At 35.9% G+C, this 23,406-nt stretch overlaps 1 protein-coding gene across 1 annotated transcript; it reads right to left on the minus strand.

Annotated features, from left to right (window-relative positions):
• Nucleotides 1–6,098: 6,098 nt before the first annotated feature.
• On the minus strand, nucleotides 6,099–19,643 carry LOC131159504 (ferredoxin--NADP reductase, root isozyme, chloroplastic). The gene is made up of 5 exons (XM_058114465.1): nucleotides 19,341–19,643; nucleotides 18,894–18,950; nucleotides 11,984–12,316; nucleotides 11,303–11,522; nucleotides 6,099–6,808 (listed from the first exon to the last, which is right to left on the minus strand). The coding sequence occupies exons 1-5, from the start codon at nucleotides 19,362–19,364 to the stop codon at nucleotides 6,309–6,311; spliced, it is 1,134 nt and encodes a 377-aa protein (XP_057970448.1). The 5' UTR covers nucleotides 19,365–19,643; the 3' UTR covers nucleotides 6,099–6,308.
• Between the last annotated feature and the right edge of the window lie 3,763 nt (nucleotides 19,644–23,406).

Below are 23,406 nucleotides of genomic sequence, written 5' to 3' on the forward strand. Positions count from 1 at the left end.
AAAAGTATACTCCTTCTTGAGTTGGTATTACAATATAAAACCTCACACTACTCTCTCAAGAAAATGATACTTCACAAGAATAAGGAGCAGCTTAGTTTTGAGCAAATGATACCCTTGAATGCTTGCAACAATGAATAAATCACTAATAATGGTTCCAAGGGTTGTATAATTGATGCAAGTTGCTTGTATTTATAGGCAAATGCTCCAACTAGTTGTTGGGTGTGAAGAACCTTTGTTTGGCTCGAGCACTAGCCATTTTTCTGCCCATTGGATTCAGGTCTCGATGCAAATCATTGATGATTATACCCAATTCATCGACGAGTAGCCCCAAGTCATCAACGAGTTACCCCAATTCGTCAACAATTAGCTGGGCCGAAAAGCACATTAAGCTACTGGATTAATTCATTGATGACACACTCCAATTCGTCAAAGATTTCCCTCAATTCGTCAATGACTTACCCTAATTTGTCGACAACTTCGCTGGGTAGAAAATCACATTTAGCTACTGATTTAATTTGTCGACGACAAGGGTCAATTAGTCGATTAATTGCCCTGTTTTTCACAATAAGATGCTTTTTAATGAATTAAATCAATCTTGGACAAAAGTATATGAAAGATATTAAAATCAATGATGATTAATACTTGTCCTTATGAAATTTCATTTAAACATAAGATTCTTGTTTATGAAAACGCATTTGAAAGCTCATTTTGTTATCTTATATACTTAGTATGTCCTATGTAAAAGTTATACTAGATTTTCTTGAATCTCTAGGACATAAAAATTGCTTTAACTCAACTGGGACCAAGTATTTAAAAGTTTGCAATACTAAGATGTTGAAAACTTGTCCTTTATGAAATCATATTTGAGTATAGGACATTTTTGTCAAACTCTTTTGTTTAACTTTGAAAGCCATGAGTGTTGAACTTATTGTTAACCTTGGTGGCTACACTATCATGTTTTATGTGTTTTTATGATATTAACCTATATATGGTTTCTAGTATTTTTCCATCTTTGCATATCATGCTTAGTACAGGTACAAATGTCGAATACATGAAGTATTGGTCAAAAGGCAAAGATCGGACTGAGTTGATGTTCGAATATGAAGATAAAATGGACACATACTCGGAAGAACCCAAGCACAAACAAAGGGAGCTTAATGTTGTATTTTATGTAATGGGTGTGTGTTTAAAGTAGTATATCTTGTAACTCTTGCATTTTTGTTTCATACATAATATCTGAGCAAGAGTTGAGCCAATGCATGCATACTAGGACACTTGAATTTATAGGATTGCACTAAAAGTCACAAACCCAATTAATAGTTTTCAAAGTTAAAATCAAAGAGTTTGTTAAAAGATTCCTAAACTCAAATATATTTTTCAAAGGGACAAGTTTTCAACATCTTGGTATTTTGAACATCTTCATACTTAGTCCCGATTTTATCAAAATGAGACTTATGTCTAAAAGCTTCAAGAAGTCAAGCATAGCTTCATTAAAGGACATATTGACATATAAGATATCAAAACGAGCTTTCAAATGTGTTTTATCAAATAAGATATCTTATATTCAAGGGAAAACTCATTTGGACAAGTATTAAACTTTATTAGACTTAATATATTTTATATACTTGTCCAAGAATTTTTTAAGTGATTAAAAGGCTTTTTGGTTGGGTTTAAAACCTTAGTTATGCACCTATCAAATTTCCTAAACATCTTTCAGTATTTAGGGCATAACTTTTGCTAGAAATATCCAAAAAGGGTGATCTTGGTGTCTATGGAAAGTTAAGAAAAAACGCCCACAACTTTCATGTTGATGACTTTGATGGTTTCAGGAAAACCATCGACGGTTTTGGGAAAATCGTCGACAGTTTGCGTCGGGATTTCCGCCCCAACAGCTATAAACGGCTAGTTTGCATAGTTTTTTATTATTTTAAAAGCCCAACAGCCATAAAACGGCTAGTAGCCCACTTTACCTCTAAATAAAAGTCTTTAGACTGGTTTAACAATGGTTTTGATGATTTATACAAACATTTAGTGAAATATTTCTTTGAATCCAAAACCGAGGCACTCTTGCATTCTAGTTATTCATTTCATAGTGCTCAATTTCTCTTGCTCTCTAAATTGTGTTTGATTCAATCCTTGAGAGATTAAGTGTGAGGTTAGTTTTGTATTTATTATCAGCTTAAATTAAAGGAGCATCATTTGTACTTAATCATCTTCTTGTAAAGGTTCTTTGTGAACCAAGTTGTAACGTTCTTAGTCAACCGTTTGGTGAAGGCTCTTGGTGAAGGCTCTTAGTGAGTGCAGTAGAGATTTGTTCCCAAGTTGTAAGGCTTGCTCCGGCGGTGAAGGAGTATTCATAGTGGATTGGAAAATCTTTGGCTTGGTGCCAAACCACGTAAAAATACCGGTGTTGATTTTCTCTCCCTATACTCTTTATTATTTGCTTTGTGCATGGTTTAAATTTCATATTTTGTAATATAATTGCTTGCATCTTGCCAAGAATTTTTTTTTTGTAGAGAAAATCGTTTATACGTGAAAAGAGTCTATTCACCCCCCCCCCCCCCTTTAAACTATATGCTCCCGATTGGGACATCCAACAAGTTGTATCAGAGCGAGGCGCTTGCATTTTTTGGAGTGAGATCCAGAGCATAAATGATCAATGGAGTATTTGGTGAGCACCTCTTCACATGGACGATCTGATTCAAATCATAGCACAACTTCAAATGAACTAGTTCAAGTCCCAATTGGGCCGGTTACGAGAGCACGAGCAAGGAAGTTTAAAGTTGTACTCAACGAACTGATTCAAGAGGCATGGACTCAAGAAAATTCGTGGAGGCCCATTGAGCATGACCCACGTGAGCAACAAAGATTCTTAAACATGATTCAAGTTCTAGAAGAATATAGCCAAGGCTAAGCTTAAATTGACATGTTTAAGTATACTCCTTTTTTTTTTTTTGGATCTAATTGTAAGGCTTACATGTCATTTACTTTCCTTTTATTTGTTTTGACTTTTATGGGCATGTATGGCTGATAACACAGTCAATTAAGTTCCCCACTTTCCTATTCTATTTTAGACATTTGATCAGCCAATTAAAGGGTTGATTGTCTTTTTTTTTCTTTTAGGCAAGTAAGAATTATATCTTTTCCAAATTTTAGCCTTAATTTGGATAACAACTTTAGGAATTTTCCTTGTAATGACCAAGCTTTTAAATAGGCGTCTAATGCAATGAAAGGAGGTAGAACTTTATTCAGTAAATTGTGAGAGTATTTTCTCTGCGGTTCTTTGAAGAACTATTCGAACTTTTCAGGATTTCCCGTGACGTTCACCAACGACTTATCAAACGGTTTTCCACCACCGTTTGTGGCGTATTCCTTACACCAAGGTTCTTGTTTCGCAATAAACAACAGGTTGAGGTCATATATACCAAGGTTCTTATTTGTTGTAAACAATGGGTCAAGGTCTATTATTCAATTCTGAACGTAGAACGATCGTGGGTTCCCTTTCGTTGACGAATCTCGTTATTTTGGCGGGATTCACATCACTTGGTATCAAAGCCAAGTTCTAGTTCAGGTGTGCCTATCTCTTAAAACCTTTCTTTTGTTTCTTTATTCTGAGTTCTTGTAATTTCCAAATTCGGTTCACATACCCTAGTTTAGCCGAATTTCCTTTACCCTATTCCGCTCGTATTTTGTTTGTTCTAGTTTATTTCGAAATCTTACTCTGTTATTATTAAAAGCCAGTTGCTAATCATTAAAAAAGGAAAAAAGATTTGCTTGTTTTCATTCATTTTGGTTCCAATAAGCTCGAAAGTCACCTCACCCCAAAATCAAATTTATTTTTTTTTCATGGAAGTTTTGCTATTTTGTGCTTTCAAAAATCTAATCAGCCGTATTTCTTGTGATAAATAGTGTGGAGAGGGGTTGGATAAAAACTATGTTTTTTGTGGCATGTATCTAGAGTCTATTGATCATCTATTTTTTAGTTGCAAGGTGTCTGCTACTGTCTGGAACCAGATTAAGGAGTGGCTGGGTATGTCTCGTAGAATGTCAACAATGAAGGCTAGCTTAAAAATGGCTTTATGAAGAGGCCAAAGGCATGGGGGTACAAGCGACAGCAAAGAGAGTCCGCTTAGCCACTACGGTGTATTGCATATGTAATTATTATGTAATTATTAAAATCACGAACACACAACTGCGTATAGTTACATATAATTACATAATTATGTAATTAAAATAATTAATTGTATAATTAAGCACATACAATCTATATACTTACATACATAATAATTATTTTGTGGTCCTATCAAAGTGTTGCTCTGGGTAGATAAATATTTACTTCTAAACCAAATTGTTAAGATTTATCACTGCAATTTAATGGGTGGCATTCTCAAAATGTTCAGATTTTTTTTATAGATATGTATAAAATTTAAAATCATATATATATATATATATATATATATATATATATATATATATGATTTTAATTTTTAACTGTGATTGTTTCTCACATAACGTTATTCTGATATGATTTCTCATTTTAATTAATTAAGAGAGACATTTTAGTATTCCCACACATTTAAGTTAACATAAGTTAGGATATTATAATTTTTCATATTTTTTAGAATTATAAAAGACTTTAGTAATTATAATAAAATCAACAATATAAAATTATTGATATTGTTAAAAGAAGTTAAAAGTAATGCTATTGTTAATTAGAAAATAATAATCACATATTTTTTTTATTTAATATAAAATCCTCAAAATATTAATCAACATAATATTAATTAAATAGTTAATTAGAATTATTATTTAAAATTTTATTTTATTTTTATAATGTAATTACCAACATAATTTAATAATTATATATTATGTAATGTATTAATGTATTATAGTATATTTATTATGAATTCAATAATTTAATTTACATGATAAAAAACATTAATAGAGCACTTGCAATCAAAAGTGAATGTCTAAAACACAACTTATTTAATCAGCACTTCTAATTACCACTTATTAAATTTATCTCTTTTTCATAAGAACCTTTTGCATAAACACTTATGAATAATGTCTGATTTGCACTTTTTAAATAAATACTTACTTCTAAAATTATTTTTTAAACCTTCTTTTTAGGAAAATAAGTATTTTCTAAAAAAGTTTTTTTTGAAAAAAATATATATCTATAATAAGTAATTTAGATTTACTTTTAGAAAAATACTTTTTTCTCAAAAAAATAAAATACTTTTTAAATAGTTCCAAATGATCCTTAGTAAAAGCATGTATTAGAACACGGACACAGAAAACAAAAGTCAATTATCAATTAAAGAAGAAAAAAAAATGCCTCCATGAAATCTATAAGGCGCTTATTTCTTTTTTCTTTCCATAATTTATTTACCTTCTACCTCTCTCCACCTTGGGGGAGAAAAAAGTGGCTCCATTATTATCTCTTTTTCTCCCAATTTCTCTCTACTTTCTTTCCAACCAAACTGATTACTGGTTAGGATGGATTTGAATAGGAAAAAGAAAAGGAATGTAGACTAGGAAGGGAAGGGAAGGGAAGCTTAAATGGCATGCACAAGATGGTAAGCTACATAGCTCAAAACTAACTGGACTACCGCAGGTACATAAAGGAATGAAAAGAACACAGTAGGCATTAGCACAAAATAATGAAAAGGCACTAGGCATTTTTTTTTTTTTTTTTTTTTTCCTCTCTTCTTTGGGTCTATTGTAAGCCAGTTGAGCCGTGTTTCATGAATCTCTATCTCAAGTATATTACAATTTAATTTGTACACCAGACAAAAAATCCTACAGAAGAGGGAGTTCTAAAATGTTTGAAGCAGAGGTCAACACATGCAGTTGACACATGGGAAAGTACAGAGTCTGGATTCAACTCTCCTGTCCCATTCCAAAGAATGAACTTTGAAACTCCAATACACAATTGCATTAACCAAGAACACAATAGGAGCAGAACATTACTTCTGTAGCCCACCCCAAGACAACACTGATGCTTATTGCAACAAGACAGACGTTATAAATTCACAGAGCATAGCATCACCTGCTAAAATTATTATAGCAGTGAAAATAGTAAGGCATATGAAACCTTGACAACTGAAGGTATTTTTTTTGTTTGCACTAATCATGGAGAATAACTTGTCCCTTTGTTGAATGATAATACAAATCAATGGCAACTTCTAGATAAGTTGCTATGTAAAATGCTGATCATTAGAAGAAGAACTGCCACAATACCTCAAAAGAAAGAGGATATACCAATTTCTTGGGTCAGGCATGAACAGACTCCACAGTTGCTTTAATCAATAAACTTCAACATGCCATTGCTTGTTCTTCTTAAGTTGCGCATGCTTTGCTTCCCAGTTCTCCCCTCTCTGCATGGCAACCTTTTTCAATGTTTCTTGGATCCCAGGCATCATCCCCTTGAGCCCACAAAAATAGATGTGAGCCCCACCATCCAGGAGTTTGAAAATCTCATCGCTGTACTCTTCAATCTTATCTTGAACATACATCTTGCCTCCACTCTTGTTCTTCTGCTCTCTGCTAAGGGCACGATCATATCGGAAGTTGTCTGGATAGTCCCTAAGATACTTGGTGAATTCATCATCATAGAGGAGACTGTCAGTGTTGGCAACCCCCAGAAACAACCATGCAAGGCCACCAAACTTAAATGTTGGGACGGACTCCATGAACATTCGGCGGAGGTAGCCTCTAAAAGGAGCCACACCAGTGCCAGTAGCAATCATTATGTAGGTGGCATTTGGGTCGTCTTCAGGCAAAAGCATTACTTTGCCAGAGGGTCCTGCCAGAGTTTCTGGAGTCTATTAATCTCAGAAAAAAATTTGATTCTAATTAAAAGTTTGAACTGGTTACTGATCACCCTCTATATAAAATTAATTATGGCCAAATAATCAAACTCAACACAGAAGCCTAACAACCATTGAAGGTCATTATTATGTATAACTGGATAATTTTAAAAACTTATTTTAACGAACAAAAGCATTAAAATTCATGACAAAGGCCCCAAAAGAAATGAGCATAAGACAAGCAATTCAAAAACAATTGAACAATTAATCCATACAATAAAGAAATGGAAGACAAGTTCCTGATTTATAGCAGATAATATGAGACCCCTAGGCCTTCCTGAAAATTTTGACAGTATGCATAAACTAAAACGAAGGATGCTTGCTTACAATATGGACAGAAAATAAAATGGAGAATTGTTGACATCTGGGACTGGAATCAGCAATATTTTATGTGCAGAGCATTATATTATCAAAGTGAAAGTCTATCAATTATCAGAGAGAGGCAATTGCCTTATTTCAATTTGTAGACACCCTAGTAACAAGGGGAAGTCAACTGTTGATTGAGCTGTGCAACAAGCCACAGAAACCAACTCAACAGACCCAAACTAACCTGGAAATTGGTCAACTTGTAGCCTGAATTTGTTTGGCACAGGCTCAAATTGTGTGCAATCTGATGACTTCAGTTCAGTTGGCAGGTTGATTGGGTACAAAAAAAAATGAGCCAAACCCCACACTATAGATAATCTACATATAAGCATTATTCTGTTAAAACCAAACTCTAAGCACATGCTTTCAAATATAAAGAAGACAGCAAACAACACCAACTTCCTGCATCCACGTGGATTAATTCAGTAATGAATGACTTGATGATCCCAAAGTCATTTCCCGTTTCATTCGGTCCCCACTCCAAAATTGGCAAACCCTAACCTATTGAATCCACACCACCCCTTGGCTGTCAAGAACATCTGTGCCGCTGTCACGTTGGCAACTTCATTGTAATTCACCCAGTACTTGCCCTCTTGATTTTCTCTCAAATTCTCAATCTCATGAAGTTCTCTTCTTCCCTCTATCCAACACCCTGACTAATTCTCATCTTGCTATCATGCTGAATTGCCAGCAAATGGCAAATGCCTTTAGTTTTCTTTCAGTTGCTCCACTCCTTCGCCTCTTCCAGTGTGCCAATGAATAAGAAATTATAAGAGTCCTCCCTAAATTGGGCATGCTGATAAATAGTTCCCTTTTTTGGGCCAATAAAATCCAACAGCTTTACAGCAAAATTTGAACCAGGATGTGAGAAGCCCAACTCAACAAAACCACCCAACCCGACAAGAAAGTTCATTCATCCCAAATGGTGATCGCTTAGCTGGAGTTTCAACCTCAACCTGAACAGGCCCAACCATACAGATCTCTACTTCTTGGACCCACCCCCAAATCTGTCTCACTTAGAAAATATTATATTCATACACAATTTCTGAAATAGCCTAACATTAACCCCCATATTATGTCAACATACTAGATCTACACATGCCTAGCACATAATAATTAATTCAACTCCTGAGTTTCTTTTAATCTTTTAATGTCAATAGGAGATGTCTCGCTTGACTTGAATTTTTTCCATTGATGTTACCATACATTGAGAATTTATTTTCAAGAAAAAAAAAATGGCATTTACAAGCACATTATCCATTACCATATAAAAAGTAATAATAACAAAATAATTTCAAATTTAAAACTATTATAAAAAAAAATCAGTTAATATTGTTGTTTGTTATAAAGAATATCCCTATCATAAATCTAGTCATGGTAAAGTGATTTGTTTATAAACATAAAGAATATACTAGACAATTATATATCCAGTAACAATGTTTTAAAAGGCTCAACCGAGACTTGTCTTGAGGCTTACCTCAAGGAAAGTCATGCCTAAAACGCCTTGAGGCTTAATATATAATATCAAATCTCAAAAAAGCTAATGCATTACATTTTGAGGCTTATGCATATGTACAAAAACCATGTCTTCTGCCACTTTTTAGTGGAGACTTACACATTTTAGGTGTGTGATTCTCAAGTTAAAGTTGGCTAGAAAATTTTAACTCCATGTTTATATAACAGGAATGTCATAATATGAGTTGATTTCTAAAACTCTTGAACCTCGACCTTTCTAAAATAATAAAAAGGTTGTACCTTAGACCTTCAAAAGAATTTGGACTTTGTAAAGTTATAGCTTGTCCCTCGTCAATAATTACGTAATGAATTCAAGTTAGCAATGTTTGAATGGCCAACAAGTAGTTGGCAAATTACATCTTTCTTTTTTTTTTTACATTATATTTATGATTTTATTTATTTTTCTAGTTATTTTTAATACATATGTAACTTATTTACTTATTTTTATCTAAAAAAATTCTCAAAAGGCTTACGCACCAATGCCTTAAGGCTTATAACTCGCCTTCTAAGGGTCAAAACACCTCGCCTTATGCATTTCCATTTTAAAACATTGTTCAATAATGATAATTCAGTCATGTGATGAAATTAAAAACTTCTCTTTTGAAATTAGGTACCTATATTATAACTATTATAAAATTCAAATTTAAAAAAAAAAAAAAAATCTATTGATGCTATAATAAAATTAATATAAGGATCATATTAATCAACAGTGAAAATAATATTGTATACACAAGTCATATAATTAAATAGGTAAGTAATAAATAGTATAATATTAAATAATTCAATAATCAATCTGCCAATACTTTATAGGCTTAGTATAAATTATATTCTAATTACTTAAAATTTATTCAATACTGTCTTTTATGTTGTACTTAAGTATGACCTTCAGTTCTACTATACAATAAATATATATATACATACATACATACATATATATATATATATATATATAAAAGTGAAATTAAATACTTTATATAGATCAAACATATTTAACCTATATTATTCACTAACAAAATCCCATGTGCAACAATGTGATTTGTTTCTCTGATAGAAAAGAAGTTCATTGTATAAAGATGGAATTTACAAGCAGGAGAGAGGACATCTCCTTAACAAAGTCTGATAATCCTTAGGAAAACTAAAAAGGAAAATTGCAAAAAAAATAAAAAAATGGCAAAAGAAGCTCAAGATGCCCTAAGAAGAGACTTCCAATTGCGCTGAACTTCTGAAACACACATTCCCTTGAAATTTCCATAGCCCATACACCATAAAGAAGCCATAAAAAGAATCTTTTGCCACACCAACCAATATGGTAACTTCTTCCCGACAAATATAGGTGCATTACGTTCCTCCCGCTTGCTCCAAAACAATGTAAATATAGCAAAATTCCATAATGCAATTCCTTCCTTCTTCCTCCCTAAACCCGCAAAAGAAATTGCCAAGAACCCATCCACTGTTCTAGCACAAACCCAGCTTTCTTCAAAGTAATTAAATAACTTGTTCCAAACCTTCCATGCAAAATCGCAGCGCAAGAAAAGGTGTGAAACAGACTCTGAACAATTAAAGCAAAGCAAACAAAGGAAGGAGAGCCTTTAAAGGTCTCCTCATCTGCAACAATTCATTAGTATTTATCCTATTAAGCACAACCAACCAAAGAAAAGCTTGGATTTTAGGACGAATTTTGACCTTCCATAGAACCTTGTCAAGAGGAAAAGAGAAATTTGTCCCAACCAAGAATTCAAAGAAAGATTTACAAGAATAGACTCCCAAAGAATCCAACAACCAATATCGGCAATCATTTTTGGAAGATACCCTACAATTATTCAACATAATCAATAGAGAATATAACTCAATAGTTTCCCTTTCATTCAAGGCTCTCCTGAAATGGAAATCCCAAGAGGGTTAAGGACCGTCCGAGTCTACTCTAAACAAAGAAATGGGATCATTTTGCCCTGAGCTTAATCGAAAAAGGCAAGGAAAAGAGGTGGGAAAAACAACATTCCCCATCCATAGGTCTTTTCAAAAGCAGATATTGCAACCCTTACCCAATATGGGGAACAAAAAAGGGTAAATCTGAGATATAGCTTTCCACAAACTTCCCAAAGAGCATCTAAAACCCAAATTAGTATCCCATCCATTACCATCAAGTCTAAAATTTACTTTTGATAATTTTATGCCACAACAAAGAAACCCCTAGCGGGAACCACCAGAGCCACTTAGCCAGAAGAGTTGTGTTCCTAGACACCAAATTTCCAAGACCCATACCACCCTCCCTCTTAGTCCTACAAGACACCTCCCAACTCACCAAATGATCCCTACAACCTGCTACCCCTGACCACAGAAAATCTCTCATAATTTTCTCAATCCTACTAGCTACTCCCATTGGAATTTTAAAAATAGAAAGAAAATTATTAAGAGAAAGAGACAAATACTTTATGATAAATAAAAGTTGGCAACTAGATCAAAAGCCACCTTCTAAAATATTAGCAGAAGTAATAAAGTCAGTAAAATGGTTTGGTGTCACCCCTTCTAAAATATTAGTAAAATCTCACCTGTGATCTTAACTTTATCTCCAGGCTTTGAGTTGCATAGGTAATTGCTGCAAATTCCATTCTTTGACGGGTCTTCTTTTCCTGTCTCAGGGTCATAATAGACAGCACGACGAACGCACAAACTGGCTGTCTTGCCATCAAAAGAGTCCCCATACCTGGTGGAAGCGATTGAGTAAAGACGAACATTATGGGGACTCCCTGGTTTCTTAGGGTTTTCACCCTGAAATGCAAGGAAACAAGATTTCTGTGAATTTAGGCTAAAATTTAGTTCAGAAAATCATCAGTAGCCTGTCAAAATCCAGTAAAAATGTATGTAGTTCAGAGGATTGAAGTGAAGATATCCCACTTAATAAGACCAATGTCATTTTCATAATGCTAACTATTAACATGCCATTTTGACAACATCCTTAAAATGTCCTCTGTTGCAGTGATTTAGCGAAGCAAATGACTAGAATGCTAATTGGAACAGCAAAGGAAAAATCCAAATTTCGGTCTTGGCTCCCATTGGCACAGGAAGAATATTGAAGAGATTGAGGATGCTAATCCCCATATAATGTACATGGCATCATAGTAAGATGAGGTACTCAAGAAACTGCCAGTAAACATTCCACAAGTCACTGCAAAACAATGCAAATAAGCACAACATATATGAAATAAGATTCAGTATATACTTTGACTTACGGGAGGAATTACACCATAACTCTGTCCTTCCCAATAAGGGACTTTGCCACCATGATCAATCACAATATGGCAAGTCTCTCCCGGAGATTTTGGGCCTACAAGTCTCTCAACAGAAACAATGGTTGCAGTATAAGGTTCCTTGGGCTTGTATAAATTTAATGGGGGCTCTTTGGCATCTTCGAGTCCTAGAGGTGAAACTGCAAGTTTAGGTATGCCGACTTGCTGCACTGACAAGCATACTATGTGCCGATTTCTCAACTTCGAACTCTTGGTTTTCAAGTCCAAAGCTATGCTAGGTGCCCGTGATCCATCAACAAAGCTTATGGCGTGCCTCTGAAACAAAATGAGAGCAACTTCCTTGAGCTAACTCACTATAAATGACACAAACAGGTTAACCATCTACTATTATCACATAAAACCTGTAATGTATATTAAGAGAAAAAATAAACTTTCAGTTAGTCAATTGAACCAAATATATAAAAGAAAGCAGCAATGACCAATTACTAAAAGATGAAGGCTCAGAAAATAACTGCACTAATGCAGCACTTAAATAAAACATACATAACTTCAGAGGATGATTGTCAACCAAAGCAGCCAAATCAGATGAATATAACTTCACATTCATAGTCAACATTGACCTAATTGCGTCAATTTTTGGTACAAACATCTCTTAGTCAGGATACATCTCATGCTATTATGTAGCGCCTCCAGCTATAATTGTATTCAAGCATAATCAGCAATTTGTTTCTATTAACATCAAACAACCAAAAGGAATGCATGGAATTTAGTGAAAAAGGAGGGGAAAATGACAGCATAAGAATTTACACAACCAAAAGGAATGCATGAAAGTGTAGGAAATGAGAATGAATCAATTGTATATTCTTTACATACTCGGGTCCCTATTTAACATGTACACAAAGAATAAAATATGGAAATATAAAAGTCAACCCATACAATCAGCCTAAATATCGGATCTAATTAGAGCCTTAATCTTCTACCACAATCTCCTCCAAATCCCTTCCAAATCATTCGGGATTTCCACACTCCCTCTCAAGTAGGATCATAGATATTGATCATGTCCAACTTGCAAATAAACTCTTCAATGCTAGATCTTTGCAATCCCTTAGTGAAAATATCTGCTAATTGTTCTCTTGTGGGGATATAAGTCATGCAAATTGTCCCCTTCTCAATTTTCTCCTTTAAAAAATGCCTATCCACTTCTATATGTTTAGCCTTGTCGTGCTAAACAAGATTATGAGAAATACTAATGGCGGCTTTGTTGTCGCAATAGAATTCGATGGGGAGCTCTACTGTGATGTGTAGTTCTTCCAAAAGTTTTTGTAACCATGGCCCTTCACACATCCCTTGTGCAATAGCTCCGAATTCAGCCTTGGCACTACTTCTCGCTACCACACTCTGCTTCTTATTCCTCCATGTTACTAGATTTCCCCAAACATAGGTACAGTATCCGATAGTAGACCTTCTGTCTTCTGCTAATCCTGCCCAATCCACATCTGTGTAGATCACCTTCTTATTGTCACCTTTCTTAAAGAACAGTCCTCGCCCTGGAGAGCCTTTTAGATAGCTGAAAATCTTATATATTGCTTCTAGGTGACTCTCCTTGGAGAGTGCATGTGCTGACTCACCGCATTTACAACAAAAGCAATGTCAGGTCTAGTGTGAGAGAGGTAGATCAATCTACCTACTAGTCTTTGATATCTCTCTCTATCCACAAGCTTTCCTACGTCTTTCGTTCTTTTTCCTGCCTCGATAGAGCCTGGTTTACAACCAAGCATGCCAGTCTCAGTCACAAGGTCAAGTACATACTTTCTCTAGGAGACACTAATTCCCTTTCTTGATATGGCGAACTCCATTCCCAGAAAATATCGCATTTGACCCAGGTATTTTACCTCAAACTCTGTGGCTAAGACCTTCTTTAATCTCTCCACCTCTCCCGTGTCATCTCCAATGAGAATGATGTCATCAACGTAGACAATCAGGATGGTCCGTCTTCCCTCATTGGACTGTTTGAAGAACATAGTGTGATCTGACTGCCCCTATCGGTATCCTTGATTTTTTATTACCTTTGCAAATCTATCAAACCACGCCCTCGGTGATTGCTTGAGTCCATACAGGGATTTCTTCAATTTACACACTCTGGTTTCTTCTCCCTCCTTGCAAAATCCTGGTGGTAGCATCATGAACACTTCTTCTTCTAGCTCACCATTCAGAAAAGCATTCTTGATGTCAAACTGATGAAGTGGCCAATCCAGGTTTGCTGCCAGGGACAAGAGAACCAGTATAGTGTTCAGCTTTGCTACTGGTGCAAATGTCTCGATGTAATCAATATCATATGTTTGAGTGAACCCCTTTGCCACAAGGCAGGCTTTGTATCGTTCTATTGTGCCATCAGCCTTGTACTTTACTGTGAACACCCACTTACAGCCCACTGGTTTCTTCCCCCTTGGCAAAGTCATAACCTCCCACGTTCCATTCTTTTCTAGTGCCCTCATCTCTTCCATCACAACCTCTCTCCACTCTGGAATCTCCAAGGCTTCTTGAATGTTTTTAAGAATCTGAATTCTATCAAGATTAGAAGTAAAAGCACGACACTTGGCAAAAAGAGCATTGTAAGATACAAATTTTGAGATAAGGTGGAGAGTACATGAACGAGGTTGTTTTCTAAGAGCAATGGGTAAGTCATCTTTAACTGGTCGGGATTGGAGTTGGACTCATGAGGAGTTGGAACTATCACCGGTTCTAACTCTTTTGGTGCTTCGGAAGTGAGTGTCTCATTGGACTTCGATTTTGGCCTCCTTGAGTATACAAGTGTTTCCTTATTTGATTGTATTTCCGCATCTCCCCCTGTGTTCAAGTTTTCTTTTGTACTAAGCGAAGGAGCGGATATAGGGTATGGAGAGGTCTCAAAAACAGCAATATTGAAGTAGTCTAAGTTCAAGGATCAAGCTTTACTCAAGGACTCCCCCTAAAGCAAGTAGTAGGGGGTATGTTTGAAGAAGGTGACATCCAGGCTAACATAGAGTTTCTGGGAGATCAGGTCATAGCATTTGTAACCCTACTGTGTGGGAGAGTAACCAAGAAAGATACATTTAAGTGCTCTGAGATCCAATTTGTTTCGCTTGGGTGCGTGAATGTGGACAAATACAATGGACCCAAAGACACGAAGCGGAAGATGTGAGCCGAGCCTAGAATTGAGAAAAGTATCTTGGAGTTTTTGGAGCAGAGTTGCAAAGGATAGGACTCTACTAGGCATTCGGTTAATGAGGAACGTGGCTGTCAAAATTGAGTCACCCCAGAATTTTGTTGGCATGTGAGAGGGGAACAACAGGGCACGAGCAACTTCAAGGATATGTCGATTTTTCTGTTCAACAACCCCATTTTGTTGAGGGGTGTCAACATAAGAGCTTTGATAGATGATACCATCCTTTTGAAGATACGTGCCCAAGGAGTGATTGAAATACTCAGTACCATTGTCAGTACGAATGATTTGGATTTTTGTGTGAAACTAGGTTTGTATCATAGCGTGAAAATTCATGAAGATTGATCGGAATTCTGTTTTATCAGTCAATAAATATACCCAACATAGACGAGTGTGATCATCAATAAAAGTAATAAACCATTTTGTATGGGTCCTATTAGGAGTACAAGGACCCCATAGATCACTGTGAATCAGACTAAATGGCATGGATGGTTTACACTAAGATCTAGGAAAAGTAGTACGATGGTGTTTGGCAAGTTCACACACTTCACATTGAAAATCCAAGGCAGTTTTATTCAAACATATTGAAGGAAATAAGTGCTGCAAATACTGAAGACTAGGATGTCCCATCCTTTTGTGCCATAACAAAAGTTCACTTTCCCTAGGACTAGACGCAAAATTACAGACAAAAGGAGGACACGGTCCATTAACATTAGCTTTGATGAAGTAGTAGAGCCCATCACATTCCTTAGCATTGCCAATCGTCTTCCCCGATGATAGGTCCTGAAAGACACAATGAAAGGGTGGGAATTTAGCTTAGCAATTAGACTGTTTGGTTAACTGACTAATAGACAGCAAATTGCACGATAAATTAGGAACGCAGAGGGCAGATTCAAGAGTAATAGATTCAGAAATGCGAATACTCCCTTTACTAGCGATAGGGGATAGAGTCCCATCTACAATTTTGACTTTTAAAATTACCGGGCACAAGGTGAGTATGTTGAAAATAAATAATGAGCATCGGTCATATGGTTAGACGCACCAGAGTCAATAATCCAAGGGATAAAATGAGAAGTGGAACTAAGGGCTGTCAAAAAAGTACTTTTGTGGGCTAAAGAACCAGATGACATAGTATTAGAGGACAGACCCGAGGCTTGGAAATTGGAAAATAGCTCATATATTTTCGCAAGTTGGTCGGAATTAAATCCCCCACTCGAAGTAGTCGAACCATGTGCTTCTGTGGGTATGTTTTTTGCCTGGATTTCGGTGGAGGTCTAATGACCATGGGCTTTATTTGGGTTGTCTGGGCTTCCAATCCGCAGGCTTGCCATGTGAGGTCCAGCAAGTGTCTTTAGTATGACCTGTTTTTTTTGCAATGCTCAACATAGGACCTTCTGGACTGTTTAGGGCTGGATCAAGTATGAGGCCCACAGGTTACAAGAGCTGATGCCTCGGGCCTAGACTACTTTTGCTCCTTCACATCACGTTCCTCCTACTTTCCTCTCGCTGAACCTCACAGAAGACTTCTCGAATGGAGGGCAGCGGCCGGCAACCTAAAATCCTGCTCCTCACGTTGTCAAGCTCTCAGTTCAACCCTGCCAGAAACTCGAATACTCTCTCGTTCTCCATCTTCTTCTTGAAATGTACACTGTCACCCGTGCATTCCCATTCCTCTTCGTAGCTGAGATCGAGTTTTTGCCAAAGTCCGAGCATCTCGGTGTAGTATTTCGTGATTTCCCAATCTCCTTGCTTCGTTTGCCATAGCCGCGCCTTCAACTCGAAAATCTAGGAAGCATTTTCAGCATCGAAGTATGTCTCACGCACTGCATCCCACACGTCCTTTGCCGTCGGGAGAAACAGGTACGTTTTTCCAATGGCTGGCGTCATAGAGTTTATCAAGCATGACGTTATCAAGGAGTTCTCGGAACGCCATTTCTGGGATGCCACTGCATCGGTAGGAGGTGGTTGCCGAGTATCGCCAGTAGGAAAGTCGAGCTTTCCTTTACCGTCGATAATGAGCTTGATTGACTATGTCCATTCTCTGTAATCCTTACCACTGAATTTATCAACCATAAGTGGAGTGGGGAATTCTTGAATACGCTGGCCAAGCCCATGGAGAAGGTTATCTCCGACTCTCTTTCCTGGGTTGCCGACTGGCTAGACTCATGGTTGTGTCCTTTTTGGGTAGTCATGGATTGCTTAGGGTTTTAGAGTAACCCAAGCTTTGATACCATATAGAAAATGAGAATGAATCAATTGTATATTCTTTACATACTCAAGTCCCTATTTAACATGTACACGGAGAATAAATTATCGAAATATAAAAGTCAACCCATACAATCAGCCTAAATATCATATCTAATTAGAGCCTTAATCTTCTATCACAATCTCCTCCAAATCCCTTTCAAATCATTTGGGATTTCCACAGAAAGTTAGTGAAAAAAAGGCAAAAATTGATAGCATAAGTATTTATTAAGATAAAAGGAAAATATACAATCTAAAGGTGGAAGAGAAGACCTAAAAGTTAAAGAGACAAGAAAAACAAAAAGGATTTTGAAAACCAACACATAAAACCCTTCTTCAAACCCCTTCCATCACAATTAAGAACATTTCAAGTTTTGCAACAGTTCTGCAACTTTGTTTGGCCCTTCTTTTTACTCTGGCTGGATTCAAACGATATTTCTTGACCTCCTAAGCCCATCAATCTCATTTCATTCCATCAATAACCTTTGAATTTCCCTGTCTTTATCTATAACCTCCGCCTCAAGGGGGAAATGGATGATGGAAAAATAACAGCCCCTTTGAAATCGCTGTTTTGATTTGTTGTCAGTTGATCAACCCAACAAGTGTCAACATAAAAAATGTTAAAAAATGGAACCCCTTCAAAATCCACTATAGGGATTCCTGAAACATGTTGCTCAACATGCCCAGAAGAATTACAATGGCACTCAATTTAAAATTCATCCATCAATAAGCCTCCGTCACATTCAAACACAATATCATAAACACTATCTTCATCCATTTGTCTCTTGAGTTCCCCCATTCTTGGCATGATAGGAAATGAAAGTGATAAAAGAAAAAATGAGGAAAAGCAATTCTAGCATGCTCCACATAACAGCTAAGATAACCATGCTTTTCCAATTCATTCAACATATTCCAAAATGCACGGACACTGTAATAATTAACAATAAAAAATCCAGTTGGTGACCCTTGCAATTTCGCAGTATTAAATGCTTTGGCTATAAAATAGCCCTCAGACTGGGGATATTCAATAAACAAGCCACCCAATGCAAATAGCAAATCCAAGTATCCAACTGGTTAATATAATCCAATAAATTAATTCCAGTGACAAATCTCTTGATGAGACTCTTAAAATTGTCCCAAATTTAACACTTACAATTTTAAATCACACTGGCCAAGAATACGGGAGGAAAATAAAAGCAATACGTATATTGCACATTCAGTCTCAACTATCGTAAAAGACATTTTGGAGGAATACAACAAAACATATGCCCGAGGCACTCAAAACAAGAAACAAGAATTGAAAAATATCAAGCAGCCAATGATCAGAACCAAAACCTTCAAATTAAGTCTCCCTACCTAAGAATTTATGATAAAAGATTAAAATGGCAGAAAAATAATACTTCTCAATTAGTAATCAAATCACGCAGAGGAAATTATATTAATTACCTTGAAAACAGATTTCTTGAGGGACACATCACTTCCAACAGGAGCAGCTACAGGCACCTGCAAATACCCAATTCCAACAAATAAAATTGCAATTTGAAGCTTGTAAATTAAGACGGAAAAAAAAAAAGGAACAAGAAGAAGAAGAAGAAATGAAGAACGACAAAAGATTGAGTCTACTAATCTGTGCAATACCAAAAAAACAAAAAAAGGGGGCCGGGGGGGGGGGGGGGGGGGAGGGAGAGAGAAAATTATATTATCGGGCTAGAGCTGTGCACTGATGGGTGTTGGTTTATGGGTCCCAAACAGCAATGATCTAAAAACTTCCAAATTTTAGTTCATCTTCTCTTCACAGATTTCTGGGCGGCTAGAAAGACATTAACGCAAAAGAAGAACAAAGAAGAAGGAGGAGGCGAGTAAATAAAGGTGGTTTGTGAGAAATGAACTAACCTGAGATAGAGCCAAATGGGCCATGATCAGATCAAAGCTTGAGGATTCGAAAGGAAAGAAGGTGAAGGAAAGACAGAGAAAGGACTGGGTTTTATATATGTTTGATGCTCTTGCGAATGATGATCCTTCGGAGAGTGGGAAGGGACGCACAGGGTTGTTAGCCTGCCTCTTAGAACTTCTGCACTCCCCGTGGCCCTCCGTTGAGTGTTGACAGAGTACTTTCCAGCACAACTCTCTCTTGAACTAATGTTTCTTTTCTTTGAATCCTCGAATAGGTATTTTTTACTTTGATAAAAAATAAATAAAATGCGAGAATATTAAATTTTATTGTTAATATATGTTCATCCAAATAATATAATTTTACATAGTTATTTACCTAAAGTGGTCATTTTCTACATTTATTTATTTTTCTATTTTATAAACTATTGCATCTCTGTTATAAAATATACAGGAAAATAAATAGAAAATTAAATAAGATGAGAAAAAAATTTTACGTGATTCGAATATACGTATTCCACAGGCGGATGAGATCAGAACTTCACTATTTTGAGAAAGCATTACAAACTAATACTAATGTGGGACTGCCTTGTACAAAATATCTCTCCTACTTCCTTTATATATCTCTTCTTTTCTTCTACTTCTTTCTCTTTTTTTTTCCTTTTTCTACTCTTCTTTTTTCTCTACTCCACTGGCTATGTGGAAGGAGGTATTTATAGTGAAACGCCCCAAAAACACATACATAAAATGTAACGTCCTCAAATTCCTTAATAGAAAATGAAATATAATAAATAGAAAAGTCGACCCGAACCCGTGGGTAACGGGAACATACCTGACATAAACAACAGAAACCTAAACAGCATTACAAATAATCATATTCATCACACCATATATTACATAATACCAGAGTTATCTACATTCCCCAAATTACCTGTATTTATTTACATTCTTCCAAAATATTTCAAAATACATCTAGGATCACATAACCAAAACAATTCTGATCCTAGTACATTGCTTACCCTCCTAATGGGGTAATATCACTGACTCAATGGCGGCCTCGACCCGCTGGTCTCTCTAGGTCTCATGAAAAATTAATTGATGTTGGAGGTGAAACACATCTCAGTAAGGGAAAATAAACTAAATACAGTTGTGTGGCAACATGAACATTTAATGATAATATAGATATACAGTACATTTCACATATCTGTAATCATTCATCATAATATACTAAATCATCATATGCTTTCATATTTGCTAATAAATCATATTGTTCATAAAACATCTATTATAACTGATAGTACTGAAAACATACGCAGGATGAATAGCTAGCTAATGTCATGTATTACCCCCCATGACGGATTATGCAGCCCGAAGGTAAGACCCGACAATGGTTGGCCGACCACTGCCGAGTTAAAAATGTTTGTAAGTACGATGGGCCCACCACACCCTGGTCCGGACTGCTAGGTAGACGTCCACACTCTACTGAAAGCCACATCGACTATCCATCTCCCACCCCCTCGTGGGGTGGTTAGCACCAATCTGATCATAGATATCTGATCTATAAGTTAAGGTATCGTGCTCCTGAACTGAACTAAACTAACATCCGGGTTCTGATAACATATAGTACATGATAATATAGCATATTTCATAATTTCATAAATATGGTCTCGCGCCAAACATTTCATAAATACGGCCTCGTGCCGATCATTTCATAAATACGGTCTCCTACCGAAATTATACATAAATACGGCCTCGCGCCGAAATCATACATTAATATGGCATCGCGCCGAAATCATACATAAATACAGCCTTGCACCGAAATCATTTCATAAATACAGCCTCGCACCGAAATCATTTCATATATATATATCATTCTGAAAATAATCAATTTATTATGTATTTTCAACATCATAAGGTACTGTATTCTTTCATAATTTCTCAAAACATATTCCATTCGTATCATTGTCATATCATGATATTCTTCCATGTAAAATAATATTCATGCCACACATTTGCTGTATAAAACCATACATTGCATTCTAAAAATCATAATTTTTGGCATCTCATACATATATATACATTTCAACATAGTAGCAGTATTTTTCTCAAACGTACATTTCCTTCGTAATCTACAAATATAATACATGCTTTTCAGAAAATAACTTTTCTCATAAATAATAATAATTTGCATGAAAATAACTGCTTTAGTTTATTCTCTTACCTGGCTACTGAGAAAACCCCTAAAATATTCTAGTCTAACCCTCGTAAGATTTTCTGACCAATACCCTGAAAATGAAAACTCCTAATATTAAACTTCAGTATTTTCACATGTATATCATTTCCTATAACTACCGTAAGACCAAATTTGGCTTAAAAAGTCTTACCTCAACTCAAGGATGAATTCCAACTTGCTTCCACCAACGATTCATTCCGACAGATTTGGAGAGAACTTCCCCAGGAGCGTCGTGGTGGCTTCAGATTGTCGATCCGACGTAAATTTGGCCTGAAATCGACGAAAGAGAGAGAGAGAGAGAGGAGAGAGAGAGAGAGAGAGAGAGAGAGAGAGAGAAAGAGAGAGAGAGAAAGAGAGAACCAAAGGGGAGAGAGAAAGAGAGGAAAGAGATTTCTCAACTGTGAAGTAAAAATTCGGATTTTAGATATTTATAGGACTAGATTCATCAACGAGCCACGTCATTCGTCGACGAGTCCTTCAATAATTTCGTCGACGAAATCCACTCCTCGTCGATGAATCCTGTCTTCGTCGACGAATTCTCTTATACCCTCGTCGACGAATCCCCTGTATTCGTCGACGAAGCGCTCTGGTAATTTCTCTTCCTCTTTATTATTTAAATTCCATTTTTATTCAGGTTGTCACATAAAATATATAAAATCTCATATTATATCCACATCATTTACAAATGCATGCCCTTAAAACTCATTTGTAAAATTATCAAGGACCCAGTGGGATCCAAAATATTACTATCCATAATTTAATTAATAAACAACGAAAGAAAAGTATTTTTCTACAACCATAACTACCAGAGAGCTAACCTAACCTTGGCATCAACAAGTCCCAAAATAAACATGTGTCCACCCCTGAATGTCCAAAAACATCTAACATAAACAAAATAGTGTTCTGCCCACACTCACCCTCGGTGAGATCGTCTAAGTCCTGTCTTGGAGCTCCTAGGCTCGACTCTCTGAAGGCCCTGAAAAAGTTGATATTTCAATGGGGTGAGGCACCTCTCAGTAAGATGGAATACATTATAATCAGTGTGTGGCAGATGAGATTTATTGTACAATCATTTATATACATTTCTTATATTGTCTCTAAATAAATATGTCATTGGTATAAATAATATGATGCAGTTCAGATAAATCTACTAACGAAGGTTTTATGGCATATCTTAGATAATATAAAGTAGTTCATAATAAATCTACTAACATAGGTTTTGCAACATATCACAGATAATTTAATTCACAGTTCTATAGCACTTCTATATGCACATAAATTTTATGTACTGAGCATACCTCCCCATCAGCATCAGTACAAACGTCACACATGCCTCTACCCTGATTTATATGTCACATAGGCCTTCTACTCCAATTTATATGCCACACAGACCTTCTACTCCGATTTATATGTCACACAGGTCTTCTACTTTGATTTATACGTCACACAGGTCTTCTACACATATTTATATTTAGTCACTTCATATTTCCCAATTCAATGCAAAGTCTAACTTACCATAAAATGAAATTAAACTGTCATATTCACGTATTCATATCAAACATGTCATTTCATAATTAACGGAGTTAAACCATCATATTCACATATTCATATCAAATTTGTCATTCTAGAATTAACAGAATTAAACTGTCATATTCACATACCCATATCGAATCGGTCATTTCATAATTTCACAGTAATCTCGTTATATATATATATATATCCATAAATCAGCATAGTAACACATACTCGCATTATGATACCGTAACAGTTCAACAAATCCATTTTATTAAAAAAAAAAAAAACGTATTATTAATTTATCTCATGCCACACGTTTTA

This window comes from Malania oleifera, chromosome 7 (assembly GCF_029873635.1).
Source record: "Malania oleifera isolate guangnan ecotype guangnan chromosome 7, ASM2987363v1, whole genome shotgun sequence".
Lineage (NCBI taxonomy): Eukaryota > Viridiplantae > Streptophyta > Magnoliopsida > Santalales > Ximeniaceae > Malania > Malania oleifera.

Bases quoted from the DNA above. Each gene is read 5' to 3' on its own strand.
- LOC131159504 (XM_058114465.1), bottom strand. From the start codon at position 19,364: ATGGCCCATTTGGCTCTATCTCAG. The intron at 18,951-19,340 runs GTTAGTTCATTT...GGGTATTTGCAG, and splicing joins CCCATTTGGCTCTATCTCAG to GTGCCTGTAGCTGCTCCTGT. The intron at 11,523-11,983 runs GTAAGTCAAAGT...CTTGCATTTCAG, and splicing joins GTTATGGTGTAATTCCTCCC to GGTGAAAACCCTAAGAAACC.